Source organism: Sorex fumeus, unplaced genomic scaffold, assembly GCF_029834395.1.
Source record: "Sorex fumeus unplaced genomic scaffold, SorFum_2.1 ptg000122l, whole genome shotgun sequence".
In the NCBI taxonomy this organism is placed as follows: domain Eukaryota; kingdom Metazoa; phylum Chordata; class Mammalia; order Eulipotyphla; family Soricidae; genus Sorex; species Sorex fumeus.
Window position 1 is genome coordinate 13,691,805 of NW_026606179.1, and position 19,150 is coordinate 13,710,954.

Consider the following 19,150-nt stretch of genomic DNA (forward strand, 5'->3'; position numbering starts at 1 on the left):
TGACTCAGGGGCATCTCAGGTTCAGGTAAAATGGATTCCTAAGTCTCTTGGCAGCCCTATGCATCTTTGCTTCTGCGGCTACAACCTTTCCATTACTCAGGCCACGGACTCCAGAGATCTGGGACTCCTCTTTTGTAGAGACATACCTGGCTGGTGATGCTCAGGGACCAGGCAGTGCCAGAAATTGACCCTGGGGACCTCCAGCATGCCAAGCCTGCACTCTGCTCACTGAGCCATCTCTCTGGCCTCCCAATTTTTTTTTTTTTTGCTTTTGCTTTTTGGGTCATACCCAGAGATGCTCAGGAGCTACTCCTGGCTCTGCACTCAGGAATTCCTGGTGGTGCTCAGGGGCCATAGGGGATGCCAGGAATGGAAGATGAGTTGACCATGTACAAGGCAAACACCCTCCCCTCTCTACTATCGCTCTTGCCCCTCACCTCCTTTCTTTGTCATTCACTTCACCTAACCTCCAAGCTGTCTTTCCCCGCTGGGAACTACCTGCTCTAACCTGAGCCACTGTCACTTTGGTCCACCCCCCTGGGTGCTCAGTGTTACTGGCTTTATGCTCAGGCATCACTCCTGGCAGGATTGGTAGTGCCAGGAATTGCACCCGGGTCAACCACGTGCAAGCCCAATGCCCGATAGGCACTGTACTATCACTCTGCCTGATTTTCTATTCTTTAACTTCTCAAGCAAGGCTCATGGGGCTAATGGGGGCCACTTCCGGCAATACCTGTCCAAGAGCGCTCGCTGCATGATTCAGTGCCTCCCCCCAGGGCTCTTCGCCATCTTATTTTAAAATTACACACACACCCCAAGAAAACCACACTCCTCAGCCCTTTTCACTTGCCTGCTTGCGGCTGTCATCCCTTTCTTACACTAGCTCCTTTTGCTAATACTCTGGTCCTCCCGAAATGAGTTCCACGAGGGTACAGATTTGCGTCTTTCCTGCAACCTGAACTGTTTGGGTCAATAGGCATTTGAGACCAAAGCGGCACCGGGAATGACCTTGAGGACGCGGGCTGGATGCTAAGCTACACATTTCTTGGTCCGGCTAAACTCCATCCTCCTGCTTCCCAGCTCGTCCAACCCGTGCTAGAGATTCTTTTCTGCTGCCCTGGATTTGCTGGACGTCTTGTTAGAGCTAGGATCGCCCACCCTCCCCGCCAGAGCGCTCCTCCTCTTCTTCCTCCTCCTCTTCCTCGCTCCAGGCCAGAAATGTAAGGAGGGTGGGGACCGCCGAGGTTGGAAGGTTGACAGTTGTCATGGTTACAGCTCCCACCTGGAGCGGAATCTCCCCCGGGTGTCCCATCACAGAGGGGAAATAGGTGGTAAGCACCTCCGAGCGGCGCCGGGTGGGTCTGGGTACCCGCCTCCCTCCGCAGCCCCGCGGTCGTCATGGAGACGAAGCCCCTGCCCTCCGGCGCCGCCTTTCCCTGGGGGCCCCAGGAGAAACGAGGCAGGTGTCTAGCTAAGAGGCTGGATGAGCATCCGAATGGCCCGGACACCCCTTGATTCCACCGCGCTCTCCATCCTCTCCCAGGTGGCCCCCCAAGCACTGCAGAATGCCGCGCAGCGTCGCGGGTCCCGGGTCCCGCGCAGGGCGAGGCGCGCGCGTGCGCGGGGTCGAGTTTGCGCGTGCGCCGTGGTGGCGCGCGGCGGCTCCGGGGTCCCCGCGCGGCGCTAAGTGGGCGCTTGCGCAGCTCCGGCCACCCGGCGGGGACGGTGAAGGGCGAGTGTGCGCTTGCGCCGTGGGCCGGCCGTGCACCCCCCGCCGTCAGGGCGTTGGGGGGCCCGACGGGCTCCGGTTGCGCCTGCGCCTGGGCTCTCGGAAAGGCCGGGGGCGGGGCCGAGGGGTGGGGAGAAGGGGGGAGGGAAGAGGCCGCAGGAGCCCGGGACTGACAGACGGGCAGGCGGGGGCTGCGGCGGCGCCGGTGAGTGACCCGCGGCCGGACTCGGTCCCCACCCTCAGCGGCCCTTATTTTTCCCAAAGACCCCCGTAGTCTGCGGAGTCCCCTTTTAGTCCAGGATCTTCCCTAGAGCCCCCCAGCTCCTTTTAATTCCTGGTACCCCCCGGAGCCCCCACAATCCCGCAGACCGTAATCTCCCAGTATTTTAGAGTTGCAGCCCCTCCGCTGTCGTAGGAACCTCCAAGTCCTCTTTGATGCCTGGGCATCCCCTCCGAGTGCCCCTTGTCATAGCGGTCCCGATGCCCCGAGCCCCCCGAGCTCCTCTGTGCTCCAGATACCCCCTTCTCGCTGCATCTCCCCTTCAGCATCCCGGCACCCCCTCGCCTCCAAGCCTCTTCGACTCCCAAGACACCCCCATTCTTTTTCCTTCCCGCATCCTTCTGTGCCCCTAGTCTCCAATTCCTGCACACAGCCCCCCCTTCCCATCTCCCTCGTTTCCCTCCGCCTCGCCCGACCCTCCCCCCGCCCCCCGCCCGCCGCGTTTCCATCAACTCCTCGAAATGGTACTTTGCGCCGCTCGGCGCCCCAGATGAGCGCGCGCCGGGGTCCGCTATTAATAGGCTCCGTGACTCCCCCCGCGGCTCAGCGCCCCCACCCGGCCCCGGGGACGTAGGAGCCGGGGCCCGGGCATCCCGGGTGGGGCGGGCGGTGGTGGGACGCCGGGGTCCCCCCGCGCCAGAGCCGTGCGCCCTGTGCCCGCAGCACCGGCGCCCCCCATGCGCCAGGCGGCCGGACGGCGGCGTCGGGGGGCGCCATGGCCTCGGCGGCGGCGGGCGAAGCGGAAGAGACCACCCGGCTGCGCAAGCCGCGCTTCTCGTTCGAGGAGAACCAGATCCTGATCCGGGAGGTGCGCGCCCACTACCCGCAGCTCTACGGCGCGCAGAGCCGTCGGGTGAGCGTGGCTGAGCGGCGGCGCGTGTGGGACGGCATCGCCGCCAAGATCAACGGCATCACCAGCTGGAAACGCACCGGCCAGGAGGTGCAGAAGCGCTGGAACGACTTCAAGCGCCGCACCAAGGAGAAGCTGGCGCGCGTGCCGCACTCCACGCAGGGCGCCGGGCCCGCCGCCGACGAAGCCTTCTCCGCCGAGGAGGAGACCATCTTTGCCATCCTGGGGCCCGGGCTGGCGGGGCCCGGCGCGGGTGCGGGGACCGAGCCGCCGCCGCCGCCGGCAGCCGCCGCCTCGCAGCCCGCCGCCCCAAGTGCCTGCGTCCCGCGCTCGACGTGCTCTGAGGACCGCAGGGCGGAGCGCCGGGCAGGTGAGTGCCTCCGGGGCTCCCCTGAGCGCGGAGGGGCAGCCCCCTCTGTCCCCCGGAACGCTGCTGCTCCCCGGGGAGTGAGAGCTGCCCTTCTGAGTTTGGGGCTACCACCCCCGCGGGGCTCAGGGCTGACTCCTGGCTCTGCGCTCAGGCATCTCTTCTCGCAGAGGCTCAGGGCACCCCATGGGGGGGCAACCTTCCATGGGTCTACAGCTAACTCTGTAGGGTGAGGTTGCAGCAACCTCCCCCCCACCAATCCCAAAGCCCCATCGAGGACAGAAACCCTGGAGGTGGGAACTAGGAACACAGCCTTGCGCCCCCCCCCCCCCCCACCAGCCCCAGCTTGGTCAGGCACCGCAGGTAAAGGGGTCTGGGTCTAGGTGGTAGTTCCGAGGGCTGGAGTGCATGCAGGTCCAGACAGCTCTGAACCCCCCACCCTGCCCCCTCAGTGCTGGGAGGGACCCGGAGCAGTGCAGGGGGCCCTCACTGGAGATAAGAAAACAGGAATAAACGGGGGTGGGGGGAGGAGGAGGGAGGGAGGGAGAGACTGAAGATTTACCCTTCCCAGATAGTTGAGCAGTGTCTCTGCTATCCGCGCCCCCCAAGCTACTAGGCTGCTCTGGACTGATCACTCCCACCCTAAGCTTCCCGGTTTCACTATTTAAACACAACGAGGTTTGGTAACTCTCCCAAGGTCACAACCCAAGTGGAGGAGGACGCAGAGCAGAGGACAAAGACTTCTCCCTGTGCCTGGGCTCTGACTTTTTATTCCTTTCCCCCACTCCTACCCCCTCTCAACCTGACCAATGCAGGGGTAGTGTTCAGGGGACTCCTCAGTCCTCTCCACCCAGGAATCACAATTCAGTGGGGGTGGGGGGCGGGCACGATGCTGGAGGGTTGGACCATTTGCCCCTCCCTATCCCAGTCCAGCTGGGCTACCCCATCTCATCTGTGGAATTCCAGGAGGGCTCCCTGGAGGAGGAGGCCCCAACAGGGAGGAGGCAGATAGCTGGGGACATTAGAAAGGACCAGCCTGGGTAAAGGCTAAAAATGCAGAAAGCTGGCCAGTTTAGGGAACTGAGTGAAGTTTCCCAGTTGGGGGGGAGTAAGGGCAGGGAGAGTAGAGAAACTGAGCAGATGGGTGGTTTGAGCTGAGGTCACACAGGGCAGGAGGGCACAGGTGCTTTTTGACTGAGGTGTGGGGTGTTTTATTTTTACTTTTATGGGGGGGGTCACACCTGTTGGTGCTCATGAGTTACTCCTGACTCTGCACTCAGGAATTACTCCTGGTGGGCATGGGGGAACTGTAGGGGCTGCTGGGGATTGAAGCCAGGTAGGCCTCGAGCAAGGCAAGCACCCTCCCTGCTGTGCTATCTCTCTTAAGTGTGATTCTCAGTGTGTGTGTTGGCGGGAAAGAGGGTTAGGAGGAGGTGTGGTGCCGCGAAAGAGCCCCATGAGAAAGGCAGGGAGAGGGAACCGTGGGCATCTGGGCGTCATCCAACAAGTCAGCTCAGGCACCAGTCCTTCAGAGAGGCCCATTCACGCAGCCGAGGTCACACAGCAAGGGCGTGGTAGAACTGGAACACAAAATACAGGTTGTGTCCAAATCACAGTTCAAGAAGCCTGGGAGTGCACTGTGGGCCTGGGTCCAGTTCCCAGCACCCCATATGGTTCTGTGAGCACAGAGCCAGGTGTGGCCCCAAAACAAGAAGCAAAAAAGCCCAGTACAATCTCCCATTTCTTTCATCCATTCACTCAATAAATAGTCATTGAGTCCCTGTTTGAAGACAGGCACTATGGTCCACGCTGGGAAGCTGGTGGAGGAAAACACACTTTCTTGGTGGAGCTGACATCAGCGTTAGGGAGACAAACCCCAAACAAGCAACTCCCCAGACATAGCATATCCCAGGAGGTGAGAAGGAAGAAGAAAAAGCATGTTGAGGTGGAGAGTAAGTGGAAGGAAGTGGGGTGGGAGGCTGTTGCAAAATAGGCTCATCCGGGAGGGCCTCTCTGAGCAGGTGGCTTGGGCACAGAGATTGTGCCCGGTGGGCATGGAAAGGGAAGAAAACACTTACTAGTAGTAGCAGAAACAGCTTGTGCAAAGGCCCTGGGGCAGGGATGATTAGAATCAGGAAGAGATTACCTCCTTTCCTGTAGGAACTGCTCAGCAGTCTAAAGCAGAGGGCCTCCTGGGGCAGCCCTAGTGTCTTTTGACACTGGATGGCTGGCAGGGCTCTATTGCTTCTGGTCCAGGATTATTTGAAAGAAAAGGTACACTGGCACTTCCAGTGTGCTGGGCCTGGTTCCAGATCCTGCCCGTGTAGCAGGTGCCTCCCTGTAATACTCCACAAGCCAGTGTTCAAGCACTGGTTCTCTTGGTTCAACCCAAAGATATACCCATATACAAGGTGGGCAAACTGAGGTCCAAGGATATTGACCACTCAGTGGTCTATGTGGGAAGGAGGCCTGGAGATTCTCTTTGTAATTACTCAATAGACAGGAATAGTCATGTTTTCAAGTGGCTGCCACCATGCAAGTGATTCAACACAGTCCCACAGGCCATGGTCAAGAAACAGTTAAAAACAGACTCGGCCGAGAGCCATCATACAGCGGGAAGGGCTCCAGCCTTGCATACGACAGACCTAGGTTCAATCCCTGGCATCCCTTATAATCAGTCCCGAAGCATCACCAGGAGTGATCCCTGAGTGCAGAGCCAGGAATAAGCCCTGAGCATCGCTGGGCATGGCCCCCAAACAAATGTGAACTCAGGACCAGAGAGAGGCTCCAAAAGGCTGGAGTGCAGGCTTTGCACGCAAGACTCTGGGTTTGGATCCCTGCCAGTGGATTGTCCCTGGACACCAAGCCAGGAGTAGCTTGGTATCCAACCAACCAACCTAAACAAGCAAAATAAAACATCTGGATTCTGGCGCCTACTTGGGTTCAAAGGCCTCTTCTGCCATTCGCAGCTCGGACATCCCCATTCAAGCCTCAAGTCACCTTTCTGTAAAATAGGCTGATAGTAATGGCACTGACCCCCACACCTGGCCAGAAAACCTCGGAGGACGGAAAGGCACAGCTCCCCTCAGGCCTTGCTGGGGAAGGTGGCCGCGAACTCTGCTTCTCCATTCTCTCGCTTTTGCCGGCTCCTCCAGTCCAGGGAGGCTGGACCCCTGGCCTGCAGGGCTGGAGAAGACCCGCCTTTTCTGAATCCCTAGGGACAGGCCTCCATGTGTGTCCAGGTAGAACATGGAGGGGTGGGAGGTGGAGCAGGCAGGGAGCATAGAGTTGATAGAGACTGTTTTTTTTTTTAGGGGGGAGGGTGTTTTGGTCCTTACCTGGCAGTGCTCAGGGCTTAGTCATGGCTCTGCTCAGAGGACCATATACAATGCTGGGATGAACACGGGGTCAGCTGTGTGCAAGGCAAGGGCTTTTCCGTCCTGCACCACACTGTCTCTGGCCTGAGTGTTTTTTGTTTTTAATTTTAATTATTATTTTTTAAGCTTTTTGGGTCACACCCGGCGATGCTCAGGGGTTCCTCCTGGCTCTGCACTCAGGAATTCCTCCTGGCGGTGCTCGGGGGACCATATGGGATGCTGGGAATCAAACCCGTGTCAGCCGCGTGCAAGGCAAACGCACTACCTGTTATGCGATCGCTCCAGCCCCTTTTGTTTTTATTTTTGATAGGGCCAGGGAAGTGGTTGGGCCTCACCATGCTCAGGGGCTCTTCTGTGTGGTATTTGGGGATGGGGGGCAAGCAATACAGGCTTAGACAGGCAGGGGCTTGAAAACCTGTCCTGCCTCTCTAAACTCCTGAATCTGCTGGTGCGGGGAACTGCACCCTGGTTTTCAGAAAGTGCTTCTGAGCCTCTTCCCCGGGCAGGCCAGGAATAACTTACCTGCAGGAGTGCCCCTTGGGAGAGAAGGATGAACAGGGGTCAGGGTAGCTGCAAGGACATGAACGCTGTCAGCAGAAATGGGGGTGCCTGAGCTGGAGCAGGCGGGGCGGGGGGGGGGGGGGGGGGGGAGCCAGCAGCTCAGGAAAGGTGAGATGGTGGCAAATGGGCCAAGCTGACCACAGCTTGGTCCGAGATTCAGGCTGCCCCCAACATCTGGGCCCTGGGCTTACAGATTTTCCTCCTGGTTTAGATCTCACCCAAGTTTTCTCCCCCAAACAAAGCCTAAGAAGTGCTCATGCCTGAAGAGACGGGAAACCCCAGGGAGCGCCCCTGTTCCCAGCTTCCTAGCCACCTGCCTCTCCCGAGTCCCTCTGACTCTCCCCACCAAGACCCCAGAAGGAAGGGGGATTCCCTGGCACTTCAGAGCTTCCTAGAGTTTTTTTGGGGGGGAGGCTGTTTGTTTTCGTTTGGGACCACCCCTGGAGAGGCTCTGGGGTGACTTCTGCCTCAGCACCCAGGGATCACTCCTGGTGTGGCCTTTGCAAAGCAAACACCCTACTCACCACTATACGATCTCTCTGGTCCAGAGCCTTCTAGAATATTGCCTCTAGGTATGAATGAGGACAGCTGCCTGCACCCCCCACACACACACACAAACACACTTCTGGGACCCTGGTTGCTCCCAGCCTTTCCCAGACCCGTGAGTGCTGAGTTGGCTGTTCCCTGGGTACCATTCTGACATCCCAGCCATGGATCAGATCCTAGTTAGGCACGGACGCTTTGGGGTTCCCCCCTTCCCCCCGCTGGGTATGTTGCTCTGGGTAAAATGGACAGTCGTGGGGTCACTCACCCTGTCCCCTCTTCTCTCCTGTACAGATACACCAGCCCACAGCAAGGGGGGCTCCAGGAGCCCAGATCCCTGGGTTCGCCCTGCAGCCAGGCCCCACGAGGGGGTCTGCTTACCGGTCAAAGAGCGCGAGACCCCGCCCCCAGCCCCCACGCAGGGCCCCCCCACCGCAGGCCTGCCGGCCCCCAGCCCCCCGCCGCCGGCTGCCCCGTCGGCCCCCGACCCCGCGCTGGACTTGCTGCGCGCGCAGCAGGAGACGGCCGATGCCATCCGCGAGCTGGCGGGCACCCTGCGCCAGGGCCTGGCCAAGCTGAGCGAGGCCCTGAGCGCGCTGCTGCCGCTGCTGCCCGGGGCCCCCGGCGACCCTCCGCCCCCGCCGCCGCCGCCACCGCCCCCCCGGCCGCCCCCTCCCGCGCCCGTCCCCAAGGTGGAGATGACGCCCGAGCCCGTGTCCGTGGTGGCCGCTGTCGTGGATGGGGCCGTGGTGGCCGCCAGAGGGGTGATCGTCTCCCCGAGGAGCGAGGAGGGCGGGGCCCGGCCCCCCCTGGCCCCGCTGCCGCCCCCCGACTCGCCCCCCCACAAGAGGAGGAAAGGGTTCCCCACGCGCAAGCGGCGAGGGCGGTGGAAAGCGCCCTGAAACCAGCCCCCGGGCCCGGGCTCAGCTTCTCTGCACTCCAGCCTTCGCCTTCTCCCCCCAGCTTGCCCGGCGGAGGAGCCCCCCCTGGCTGCACCCCCGGCTCCCTGCGCAGGGGCTCGAGCACCGCCCTGCCCCTGTACTAGTTAGTGCCTGATTCTCGGTGGGGGGGCGGTCCAAGAGTTCCCCCCCCACACTGCCTCTCCAGTACAGCGCTGTTCGCCTGGCTGCTAACCCCACCCCGACTTCGAAGCCATCAATTTGATGTATTTATTATCGCCCTTTGCGGGTTGCACAGGGGACCCCTCTCGGGTCTGCACACCTCCCTTCCCCCAAAAGCTCCTGGCCTTGACTTGAAGAGAATCGACCCCGGGGAGGGAATGGGGGGGGTGCCCCACCTGGACTTGGGGAGACAAATCAGGACTCAGGAGATAAGAACGGGGCAGAGGGGTGCCTCTGGGAGAGAAGCAACTCTCACTGGCGTCCAGGGGCGCCCTCAGCCTCCCAGGGCTCCCCAATGGTGATATCAATAAACTTATTTTTCATACAATTGCTTGGGGCGCAGTGTGGGACAGACCTGGATCCCCCCACAATCTCTCCAGTGCCCCACCCTGACTCCCCTCCTGGGTTCCCAGTAGCCCCCGTCATAGTGTCTCTAAAGGAGGAAATAAGTGCCCTTCACCAGCTGCCCCTGCTTTTCAGTAGTGCTGGGAGCCACTTCTCTCTGAAGCCCAGCCTGCAAAGCATGGCACAGTGAAACTAACAACAGCCATAGTGTGTTCCTACTGTGTCTCCCTTTTCCTCATCTGTAAAATAGGCACAAAGATCCAGGTGCGTTTACCACTTCCTGGAAAGATTCTAATCAACCTTCAGGTCTCAGCTCAGTAACACAACCTCTCCTCACGTCCTCTTGAAGTTAGGAAACACAATTGTGCCCCACAAAGGAGAGGGACAACTTCAAATTATCACCATGGATTGCCAGGGAACGTAGTCCCATGCCTCCTGCCCACACAGCATGGTTAAGTGTTTTATACTGGTGTTTGAATCTTACCTCAAGGTGGCTGGGGAAGACACCCTGGGGTTCTCGTTTTCATTCCTTTCTTTGGGTGGTATCGGGGATAGAACCCAGGACCTCATATATGCAAGACAAGTACCCTCCCCCTGAATTGTATCTCAAGTCCCCCTTGATTTCTTTCCAGAGGCCAAATCCAGTGGTGCTCAGGAAATTTCAGCACACACTCCAGCCTCTTAAACCATCTCCCTGGCCGTTAGGTTTACTTGCTATCCTGGTCATTTTGTATGTGGTGCCATTTCCCTGGCCTAGAGGGTCTCAAGTTCTCGTGCCTCTCCCTGAAGCTTCTGGAATCACTTTAAACTTGCTGGACTAGTTCACCAGAGCCCGGCTTCTGGCAAACACTCTGAACTCTCATCTGCGCCTCTAAAAGAGGCCCAAAGGCAATTGTATGGAAGCGATCTGCACTTAATGGTTCAATATGTAGTTACACATTCCCCCTAGTGTGACTGGTTCATAAAATCCTTAACTCTTCGTGCAGTATTGCACAATTAGGGGAAAAGGATGCACACTGGCATGGTAGTCCAAATTGAAGATGTACAGGGTCTGGGGTGTGGCTCAACACCGGTCAGCATGTGAGGGCACGCGTGCACTCCTCAGCACCACAAAACCCCCACATACACAGAGGGCCAAGTAAAATCGCAGAGTTGAGATTGAAATGGGGGTAATGAAGCTGACAGTAGTGGGGGTAGTGGAGTCAGGTAGGCCCCGATTCGTTTGCAAAACGCTAATCATTGCAATACTAGCACCTCCATTCAAGTAGCTGTGAGCAATTCATGGCCACCCAACCGTAGGAAAAGGCTGATGTGGGTGAGCAGTCTAAAGCCCATGCAGCTCCGTCCACTTGCCCCACACCCCCACATTAGGCTTGCACTGCTACAGGCACCGCCAGGGAGAATAAAAGCTGGGGGAGCTGGGGCGGGAGTGACAGGGCAGCAGAAAGGGCGTTTGCCTTGCACCTGGCTCACGGGGCTTGGAAGCCCAGCATCCCATAAGGTCCCCTGAACCCACCAGGAGTGTTCCTGGAGTGCAGAGCCAGATGTAAGCCTTGAGCACCGATGGATGTGCTCCCAAAGCGAAACAAAACAAAAAAACCTAGGTGGCGGGCCGGGGGTGCGGGGTGCTCTCAAGCCCAACTGGGCTTATCAGGTGGTCAAGACTCAAGGTTGCAGGGTGCTCTGTCACTTAACCTCCCCGGAAACGACCCCCCACCCGTCCTTCTCATCTCTGTTCTCCCAACACCAAACGGGCGGCGTAGAGGGGGAGGACGTTTCCCTCTCCCTCCATTTCCGTGCACCGAAAGCACGGAGAGACCCTCCAAAATTTGGGGGTGGATGGTTGAACAAGACAGCGGAAATCGGGAAGGCCTCCCCAACCTCCCCCCGGCGGCGGAAGTGCGTCATCTAGTCCTGCCCGCAGAGCATCTTGGGAAATGTAGTGCCCGGGAAGAGGGGGCGCCGGAGAGAGCCGGCGTTGTAACCCTTTGGAGCCCGGGGTGCGCCGGCAGACCGGGAACCCAGTTGGCTGGCACTCGACCACCTCAGCCAGAGGCAGCGGAGGCAGGGGCCAGGTCCGGACGCCTCGGTCCTCTCCGCTCTCCCGCTGTGACCGGCTGCAATCAGAAGCTGCAAACAGGGGGGTCAGGGGGAAGAGGCGATCAGCGGACCCCCTAGCGCCCGAACGGAGCTGACCGTTGTCCCATCTCGAAGTCCTCCAATCAGGGGCCGCCCAGCAGCGGCGGCCTCGCTAACCGAACATTAGCCCACCTCGGATGGGCGGGGAACGAAGCCTCAGAGACGGCTGGCCTCGTGTCCGGAGCTGCACAGCAGAAAGTGGACGCTCAGGAGCCAGTCCGTTTCCGTACCCACTTGTGATCCCGCGGGAGCTCGAGCCGTTCGAGCTCTTCGTCTCCGGTCCTCCAACTCTCAACGCGCCGGAGCCCCTCGACGCGCGCCCGGTGGCGTGGAGCGGTAAGAGGTGCGTGGCGCCCAGGCGGCGAACCGCCCCGCCGGCGGCGGCGGCGGCGGCGGCCCGGCCCCTTTAAGAAGCAGCCCCGGCGGGACTACGTTTCCCAGAAGGCTTTGCCGCGTGTTATGTAACTTTCCCTGCGAAGCGGCCTCTGGGGCAGAAAGAGGTGGAGGCGGCGGCGGCGGCCGTTGCAGCGGCGGCGGCGGCGGCGGCGGCGGGAGCGGCGGCAGCGGCGGCGGGAGCGGAGGCGGCGGGTGCCCGCGGCCCATCGCGGCGCCGGAGCTGCGCGCCTCGGCCCGGAGCCCGGCCCGGGCGGTGGCGCCGACGTGCCGCTGCCAGCTTTTTTTCCAGGAGGCGGGAGTAAGGAAAAAGGCTTAGGGCCCAGGGGGCGGGGAAGGGGGGCCGGGCCTGGATCCGGCGGGGAGGCCGAGCCCGAGGCCCGACCGTGGCTCGCGCGGGCCGGGGGACACGGATCGAGAGGCGGCGGCGCTGCGGATCTCCCGGCGGCGGCGGCGGCGGCGGCGGGTGGGGCCCGGGGGCCCGGGGGCGCGCGCGCGGGCACCATGGCGTCGGTGCAGGCCTCCCGCCGCCAGTGGTGCTACCTGTGCGACCTGCCCAAGATGCCGTGGGCCATGGTGTGGGACTTCAGCGAGGCCGTGTGCCGCGGCTGCGTGAATTTCGAGGGCGCCGATCGCATCGAGCTGCTCATCGACGCCGCTCGCCAGCTCAAGCGCAGCCACGTGCTCCCCGAGGGTCGCTCCCCGGGGCCCCCGGCCCTCAAGCACCCGGCCACCAAGGACCTGGCCACGGCCGCCGCGCAGGGGCCCCAGCTGCCGCCCCCGCAGGCCCAGCCCCAGCCCTCAGGGACGGGCGGCGGCGTCTCGAGCCAGGACCGCTATGACAGGGCCACCTCCTCGGGCCGCCTCCCCCTGCCCTCGCCCGCCCTGGAGTACACGCTGGGCTCCCGCCTGGCCAATGGGCTGGGCCGTGAGGACGTGGTGGCCGAGGGGGCGCGCAGGGCCCTGCTTGGCTCCATGCCCGGCCTGGTCCCCCCCGGGCTGCTGGCAGCTGCGGTGTCGGGCCTGGGGAGCCGAGGCCTGACCCTCGCGCCCGGCCTAAGCCCTGCCCGTCCAGTCTTTGGCTCCGATTTCGAGAAGGAGAAGCAACAGAGGAATGCGGACTGCCTGGCCGAACTGAATGAGGCCATGCGGGGCCGGGCCGAGGAGTGGCACGGGCGCCCCAAGGCGGTGCGGGAGCAGCTGCTGGCCCTGTCCGCCTGTGCCCCCTTCAACGTGCGCTTCAAGAAGGATCACGGGCTGGTGGGCCGGGTCTTCGCCTTCGACGCCACCGCCCGCCCGCCGGGCTACGAGTTCGAGCTGAAGCTCTTCACCGAGTACCCGTGCGGCTCCGGCAACGTGTACGCGGGCGTCCTGGCCGTGGCCCGCCAGATGTTCCACGACGCCCTGCGGGAGCCCGGCAAGGCCCTGGCCTCCTCGGGCTTCAAGTACCTCGAGTATGAGCGCCGCCACGGCTCGGGCGAGTGGCGCCAGCTGGGCGAGCTGCTCACCGATGGGGTCCGCAGCTTCCGCGAGCCCGCGCCGGCCGAGGCCTTGCCCCAGCAGTACCCGGAGCCGGCCCCCGCCGCCCTGTGCGGCCCACCCCCGCGAGCGCCATCCAGGAACCTGGCCCCCACCCCGCGCCGCCGCAAAGCCTCCCCAGAGCCCGAGGGCGAGGCGGCAGGGAAGATGACCACGGAGGAACAGCAGCAGCGCCACTGGGTGGCACCCGGGGGGCCCTACTCGGCCGAGACCCCCGGCGTGCCCTCCCCGATTGCGGCCCTGAAGAACGTGGCCGAGGCCCTGGGCCACTCGCCCAAGGACCCCGGTGGCGGGGCTGGGCGCGCTGGGGGGGCCAGCCCGGCAGCCTCGTCCACTGCCCCGCCCCCCACCCCCCACCGCCTGGTGGCTCGCAATGGTGAGACAGAAGTCAGCCCCACGGCAGGGGCGGAAGCGGTCAGCGGCGGGGGCAGCGGCACCGGAGCCACCCCGGGGGCCCCCCTGTGCTGTACCCTCTGCCGGGAGCGCCTGGAAGACACCCACTTCGTCCAGTGCCCCTCGGTGCCCGGACACAAGTTCTGCTTCCCCTGCTCACGGGAGTTCATCAAGGCGCAGGGCCCCGCGGGGGAGGTTTACTGCCCCAGTGGGGACAAGTGTCCGCTGGTGGGCTCTTCCGTCCCCTGGGCCTTTATGCAGGGTGAGATCGCCACCATCCTTGCTGGAGACATCAAGGTCAAGAAAGAACGGGACCCCTAGGCCACCACCGCAACCATTTACTCTGCCCTGGCCTCCCTCCGCCACTGCGGATAAATTATTCCCCCTCCCTCCCCGCTCCCCGCCTCCCTCCCTGTGTACATACCCCTTCCCCATCCCCTTGGGTCCCGGGGTAGATGCATCGGGGGTGGGGGGAGAAAGCTTGTGGCTTCTGTCCGAGGGGGTGTTTGGGGTCCCTTGACTCCTCCAGTTTCCCTCTCCCCTCCTTGGCTTGGCTTGGCTGCTGCTTGTAGTTGAGGGAGAGGCGGACCCCTCCTCCTGGAGACGGGGCCTCCAGAAATCTCGCTCTTTATAAACGAAGCAAAAAAAAACCATTTATTCCCCCTCCTCTCTCCCGCCCCCTTTTTCCTCCTTCAATAAACCGAAAGATGGTTTTGGGTTTTTTTTTTTTCCCCTCTCCCTCCTTGGTCCCCGAGTTGTGTGTGAGCGGTTGCACCCCCTGGGGGACGGGACTGGTCCTGCAGGGGAGCGGGCGGCGCCGTGCGGCCGGCAGGTGGCGCCCTTCGCCCGGGCGGCGCGCGGGCCGCTTGCACCCGCGCCGTCTCGGGGCGACCCTCCAGCCGCCGGCGCGTGTGCCCGACGACGGTGCCGAGGCGCAGAGGTGGGGCGGGCTCCGGGCGGGGGCACTCGCCTTCCCTCCCGGCCCAGGGCGCCCGTCTCCAGGTGGAATGTGGAAAGCTGGGCGGTCCGAGGGACGCGCGGGGCAGGGGGTGCTGGGAGAGGTTGGGGGGACGGTCGCTAGGAGTCCCCAGATGGGGAGAGAAAACGGGCCTTCGTGGGTCCGCGGGCCGGGCCCCTGGGAATATTAGGTGGCCGCTTCTCACCTCCCGTGCCGGGGCGCCGAGAGGGCGGAGGTGCGGGGAGTCGGGGGCCCCCGGGACCCGGGCCCGGCAGCGTCGGAGCCGGCCCCCGCCCCCACCCCCCACCCGCGGCCGCCGTCTGTGATGTGTGCGGCCTTGCCCCGCACCTGTCGGGAGCTGATCATTAACCAGGACTTCCTGCTCGCTGGCGTCACGGGGCGGGGCCTGCGCGCGCTGCGGCGAAGCAGGGGTTAAGGGGGAGGGGGCGACCCTCGGCCGCCGCGACCCCGAAATGGAGATTCCGGGAAGTGGAGCGACTGTTGGGGTGGGGGGAGCTGGCCAGCAGCTGGATGGAGAGAGGAGGACCGGTGGCGTGTGTGCGGAGCACCCCGAGTAACCCCCAGGTGTCCCAGAGCCAGGTGCTCCCCCAGTAAAGTCTGGAGGAGAATAAAAAAACCAACCAGGTCCAGCCTCCCTCCAGGCTTTCCAGGTGCCCTACCCACCTGCTCCTCACAGCTGCCAAATGTTAGGGGCCCCAGGAATTGAGTCCCCCAAATCTGGGGGGGTGTCTGGCTGCTTAAATCTCCCAGTTCTTGAACAAAAGGAAGGGTCGCCATCCCTCCCCCAGCAAAGCCCAGACCTCCTGCCACCCTGGCACCGCCAGCCTGGGCTCTGGGCAGGGCTGGGAAAGCCACCCCTGATTAAATACACCAGCGATAAGCTCAGAGCAAGGGAGCGCTGGACAGGGCTCCCCGCCCCCCCCAACCTGGTGACCTCTCCAACCCCGGCTCTGTAGTCCCACCACTGGCCCCCACCTGACCCGACACACACACACAAACACGCAGGGACCCTCTCTTCTCCATGCCCGGGACTGCCAGCGCCTTCATCCTGAATAGAAGAGGTGAACTGGTGCTTTAAGAACAGCTGGTGGGTGGGTGGGGGGCAGGGGAGTCACCCCCAGCCTGGCCCTGTGTATTCTAGATAGAGGCTGGGTTAACCATTAACCTCGCAGAGGCCTGACCTGTGTGGGCGTGAGGGGCTCTGTCCCCTTGTCCCCTTCCCCCCAGTACCAGGGTGGGGTCGCGGAAAGGGAATCTGGGTTTATTTCGGGATGGGGCAGAGGAAAAGAGGGTTTGAGTGGGGACTCAGCAGACCCCTGGAGAAGCAGGGACACCGCAGAAGTGGGGAGACTAGAGATGGCAGGGTCACGCAGGAGGGCCACCTGGCCAGAAATATCCAGAAAGGTTCAGGGAGGGGAAGAGAACGGGAAGGCAGCGGAGTGTTCAAGCTTCTGCTGGCCATCCGAGCTCCACCCAGCCCGAGTCTTGTCATGGCGACTTGGTCCCCAGTGGCCAAGACAGCACCTGGCTTACTCCTTATTCTCCAGGTCTCCGTGCAGCTGACACTTCACCCAGGAGGCCCTCCCTGCCCCCCTCCCCACCCCCAGGCTGCATCAGGTGCCGTGTCTGGGCTCTCCCAGCCTGGCCATTTGGACGTATCACGGGGCACTGGACAGTGAGCCTTGTGAGGGCAGCCCCAGGGCTGTCCCAGTTTCTGCAAGGTCCTGGGGAACACACAGGGATGTCGTGCAGCCCTTCCCTCCACATGACAGACCCAGTACATATGACGATGACGAGTGCAGGGTAGCAAGCCCTATGCTGGGAAATAAACCAAGGAAGGGTGACAGGGTGGGACGAGGTTACTACTTGCATTAAATTGATTGTTAATAGGGGCCGCTAGAGGCATTCCTTGACCCCGTAGAGTCGGGGCAGCGGGGAACAAGTGGTGTCAGGGATCGAACTCAAGACCTCACGAATCCTAGGCGTGTATGTGCTTTTATCACTGTAGCCATGTCCCTGGCTCCTGAGGTTGCCACAGAAAGAAATGGGGACGCAAATATGAAGGGAACCTGTAGAGCAGTGACTTAGAAGCAGCCAGGCAGCCAGTGTCGCCGTGACCATGGGCAGAGGGGAGAAAGGTGGTCAGAGAGCTAGGGGAGCCCCGTGGGGAGCTGGAGGTCAGGGACAGAGTTTGGATTTTGGAGAGGGTGAGGGGCAGTGCTCGGGGGCGACTTAAGGCTCAGTGCTCAGGGGCCAGAACCAGGGTCTCCCTCTGATGAGCCTTCTCCCCAGCCCAGAGCTTCGGGCCTTATTTGAAGGGGACCCAGTGATGCATTTCAACCCCTGAGTGAAAGGATGGAGCAGAGAAGGAAGAACTGGTGGGCAATCCTCACCCACTGAGGCTCAGGGCTGGGCACAACATGACCCCGGGGGCGCCAACCAGTACAACCCAAACCCACAGGGAAAGCTGGTGTCAGCCTGCCAAAGAGGCACAGAGCGACAGCAGCCCGCGGAGCCTGGCGTTCTGGCCCTGCCCCCAGCACCCAGAAAGCGTCCGTGCAGCTGGAAAAGTCCCCTGGGCCCCCCTGCCCGCCTGCCCGTGGCGTGCCCGCTCACACCTCGGGCAGAGGAAGCTGGCAAGGCCCACAGGAACCTTTCTGTGTTGGGGGAGTGGGGCGGGCGGCGGCAGGGACGCAGGCAAAGGAGTGGCCGGCAGGCAGCGCGGCCACTGCACAAAGGCCCCAGTGTCTGCCCCGCTGTGCTGGGACAGATATAAATAATAAGCGCATATACCTTTATAGATAGACCGGCGGGCTGGGCCGCCCACGGCAGCACGCCGCGCCTGGGGGCTGAGACCCAGAGACCAGAGCAGAGCAGCAGCTTACAAAGGGTCAAAGAAGGCTGGGAAGAAAAACTAAATGAAAACCAGGAAGGGGTCAGAGAGAGAGAGTGTGGGGGGGGGGGGTTGGGGGGGGGAACAGGCAGACGACACTTGCCTTGCATATGGCCAACCTGGGTTCGATCCCCAGCAATGCACAGGGTCCCCTGAGTCCCAGGGGTGAACTCTGAGCACCCAGCCAGGAGTCAACTGCGAGCACTGCTTGGTGTGGCACCCACCCCAAAAGCAAAGCTCAAGCAGAGAGAGGTGGAAAGAGACAGGGAAGGAGAAAGCCCAACCCAGCCAGGACGAGGGGCCTGAGGGGCAGGAAATCCCAGACATTAGCCAGGAGCCTCCCAGACAGGACCCGCGGGAAGAGGGCAGGTGGGGGGCTTGCGGGCAAGACTGGTGACCTGGCTGGGCTGTGGGTCAGGGCGGGGGAGGGGAGGGGGGCACCGCCCATGGGCCTGTCCAGCCCGGTGTAGGGCAGGCCGCAGGGCCCAGCAGAGGTGAGGGAGGGGCCCCGGGTGCCGGATCCTGGTGTTTACCTGGGGCTGGCGTGGCAAACAGGCGCCCGGCCTGGCCTGCGGCGACAGTGAGGGTGGGATGGGCCGGGCCCCAGCTCTGGCACCAGGGGGCCGGGCACACCCACCTGTGGCCTGGGCGGTGAGTAACATGGTGACACCTGGGGAGATGTGACACACAGGGACAGATATAGGCCGACTTGGAGAGACAGACACATAAACACTGCCAGGGTCTGGGGACAGAGGCCCACTGTGACAGGCACGACAGACACCGGGACAGGGCCCAGGCAGGCCTGAGGGGACAGGCGTGGGGGACATGGGGACAGTGATCTCTGTGGCCACACCCCCTCCCCAGCCCTGGCCTGGTGGCAGGGACACAATCCATCCGGAAGTCACCCCTGAGCCCCAGAACACCCAGTGACAGGATCAGGAACCCCTCAACTGCACCCCCAGAATGCCGGGTTTGGGGGTGCCCCTCCTCCCGGGGACCACTGGAGGTTGTAGTCCCGGGGTTGTAGGGTGCAACTCTGGGGTTCCCGTCCCCCATTTCCCCATTCAGCTCAGAGTGCAGCATATCTCGGCGTCAGCAAAAATAAGATGGGGTGGGGGGTAAACCCGGGAACTGGAACATGGTCCTCTCCACGGTCGTGGCCATGTCAGGCCTTCTGGCACAGACAGACAGGGAGTTCACAATCCTGGGGGACCCTCGGGTCTGCCCCCCCGCCCCCACTCCCTCTGGTTGTCCCCTGGCGCCCGCAGGCCTCCGTGTCCTGCAGCCCTTCCACACGTCCCACGTCTGCCCGTGGTACTTTTCCACGCTGGCCATCTGCCGGCTGTCCTGGGGGTGGGGGGTCACACCTGCCCACGCCAGCGGGGCCGCGGCCACCAGACACCCGGGAGGAGGACCCCCGACACCCCGCCCCACTGGCCACCTGAGGTCCCCACTGGGGCGGCCTGAGGCCCGAGCCGGGGGACAGGAAGCCCCAGGCCTGGCGGCCCTGAAAGCCTCTTTCAGCCCCGTCTCCTCCCCGCCACCAGCTCCTCCCGCGGAATAATATTTGGGCTGTTGGCCGGGGGCGGGGTGGGGGGGGCGGGGGCCAGATCCGGAGGCCACGGGGCGCAGCCAGAAACC

General features: G+C 62.7%; 2 protein-coding genes across 2 annotated transcripts; both read left to right on the forward strand.

Annotated features, from left to right (window-relative positions):
* The first annotated feature begins 1,776 nt into the window (after nucleotides 1–1,776).
* Nucleotides 1,777–8,670, forward strand: MYPOP (Myb related transcription factor, partner of profilin). Its single transcript, XM_056137182.1, has 3 exons — nucleotides 1,777–1,934; nucleotides 2,673–3,229; nucleotides 8,002–8,670. Exons 2-3 carry the CDS (start codon nucleotides 2,725–2,727, stop codon nucleotides 8,607–8,609), a joined length of 1,113 nt encoding a protein of 370 aa, XP_055993157.1. The 5' UTR covers nucleotides 1,777–1,934; nucleotides 2,673–2,724; the 3' UTR covers nucleotides 8,610–8,670.
* A 3,158-nt stretch (nucleotides 8,671–11,828) lies between these two features.
* IRF2BP1 (interferon regulatory factor 2 binding protein 1) lies at nucleotides 11,829–14,350 on the forward strand. Its single transcript, XM_056137176.1, has one exon. The coding sequence runs from the start codon at nucleotides 12,210–12,212 to the stop codon at nucleotides 13,956–13,958; it is 1,749 nt and encodes a 582-aa protein (XP_055993151.1). The 5' UTR covers nucleotides 11,829–12,209; the 3' UTR covers nucleotides 13,959–14,350.
* The last annotated feature ends 4,800 nt before the right edge of the window (nucleotides 14,351–19,150 follow it).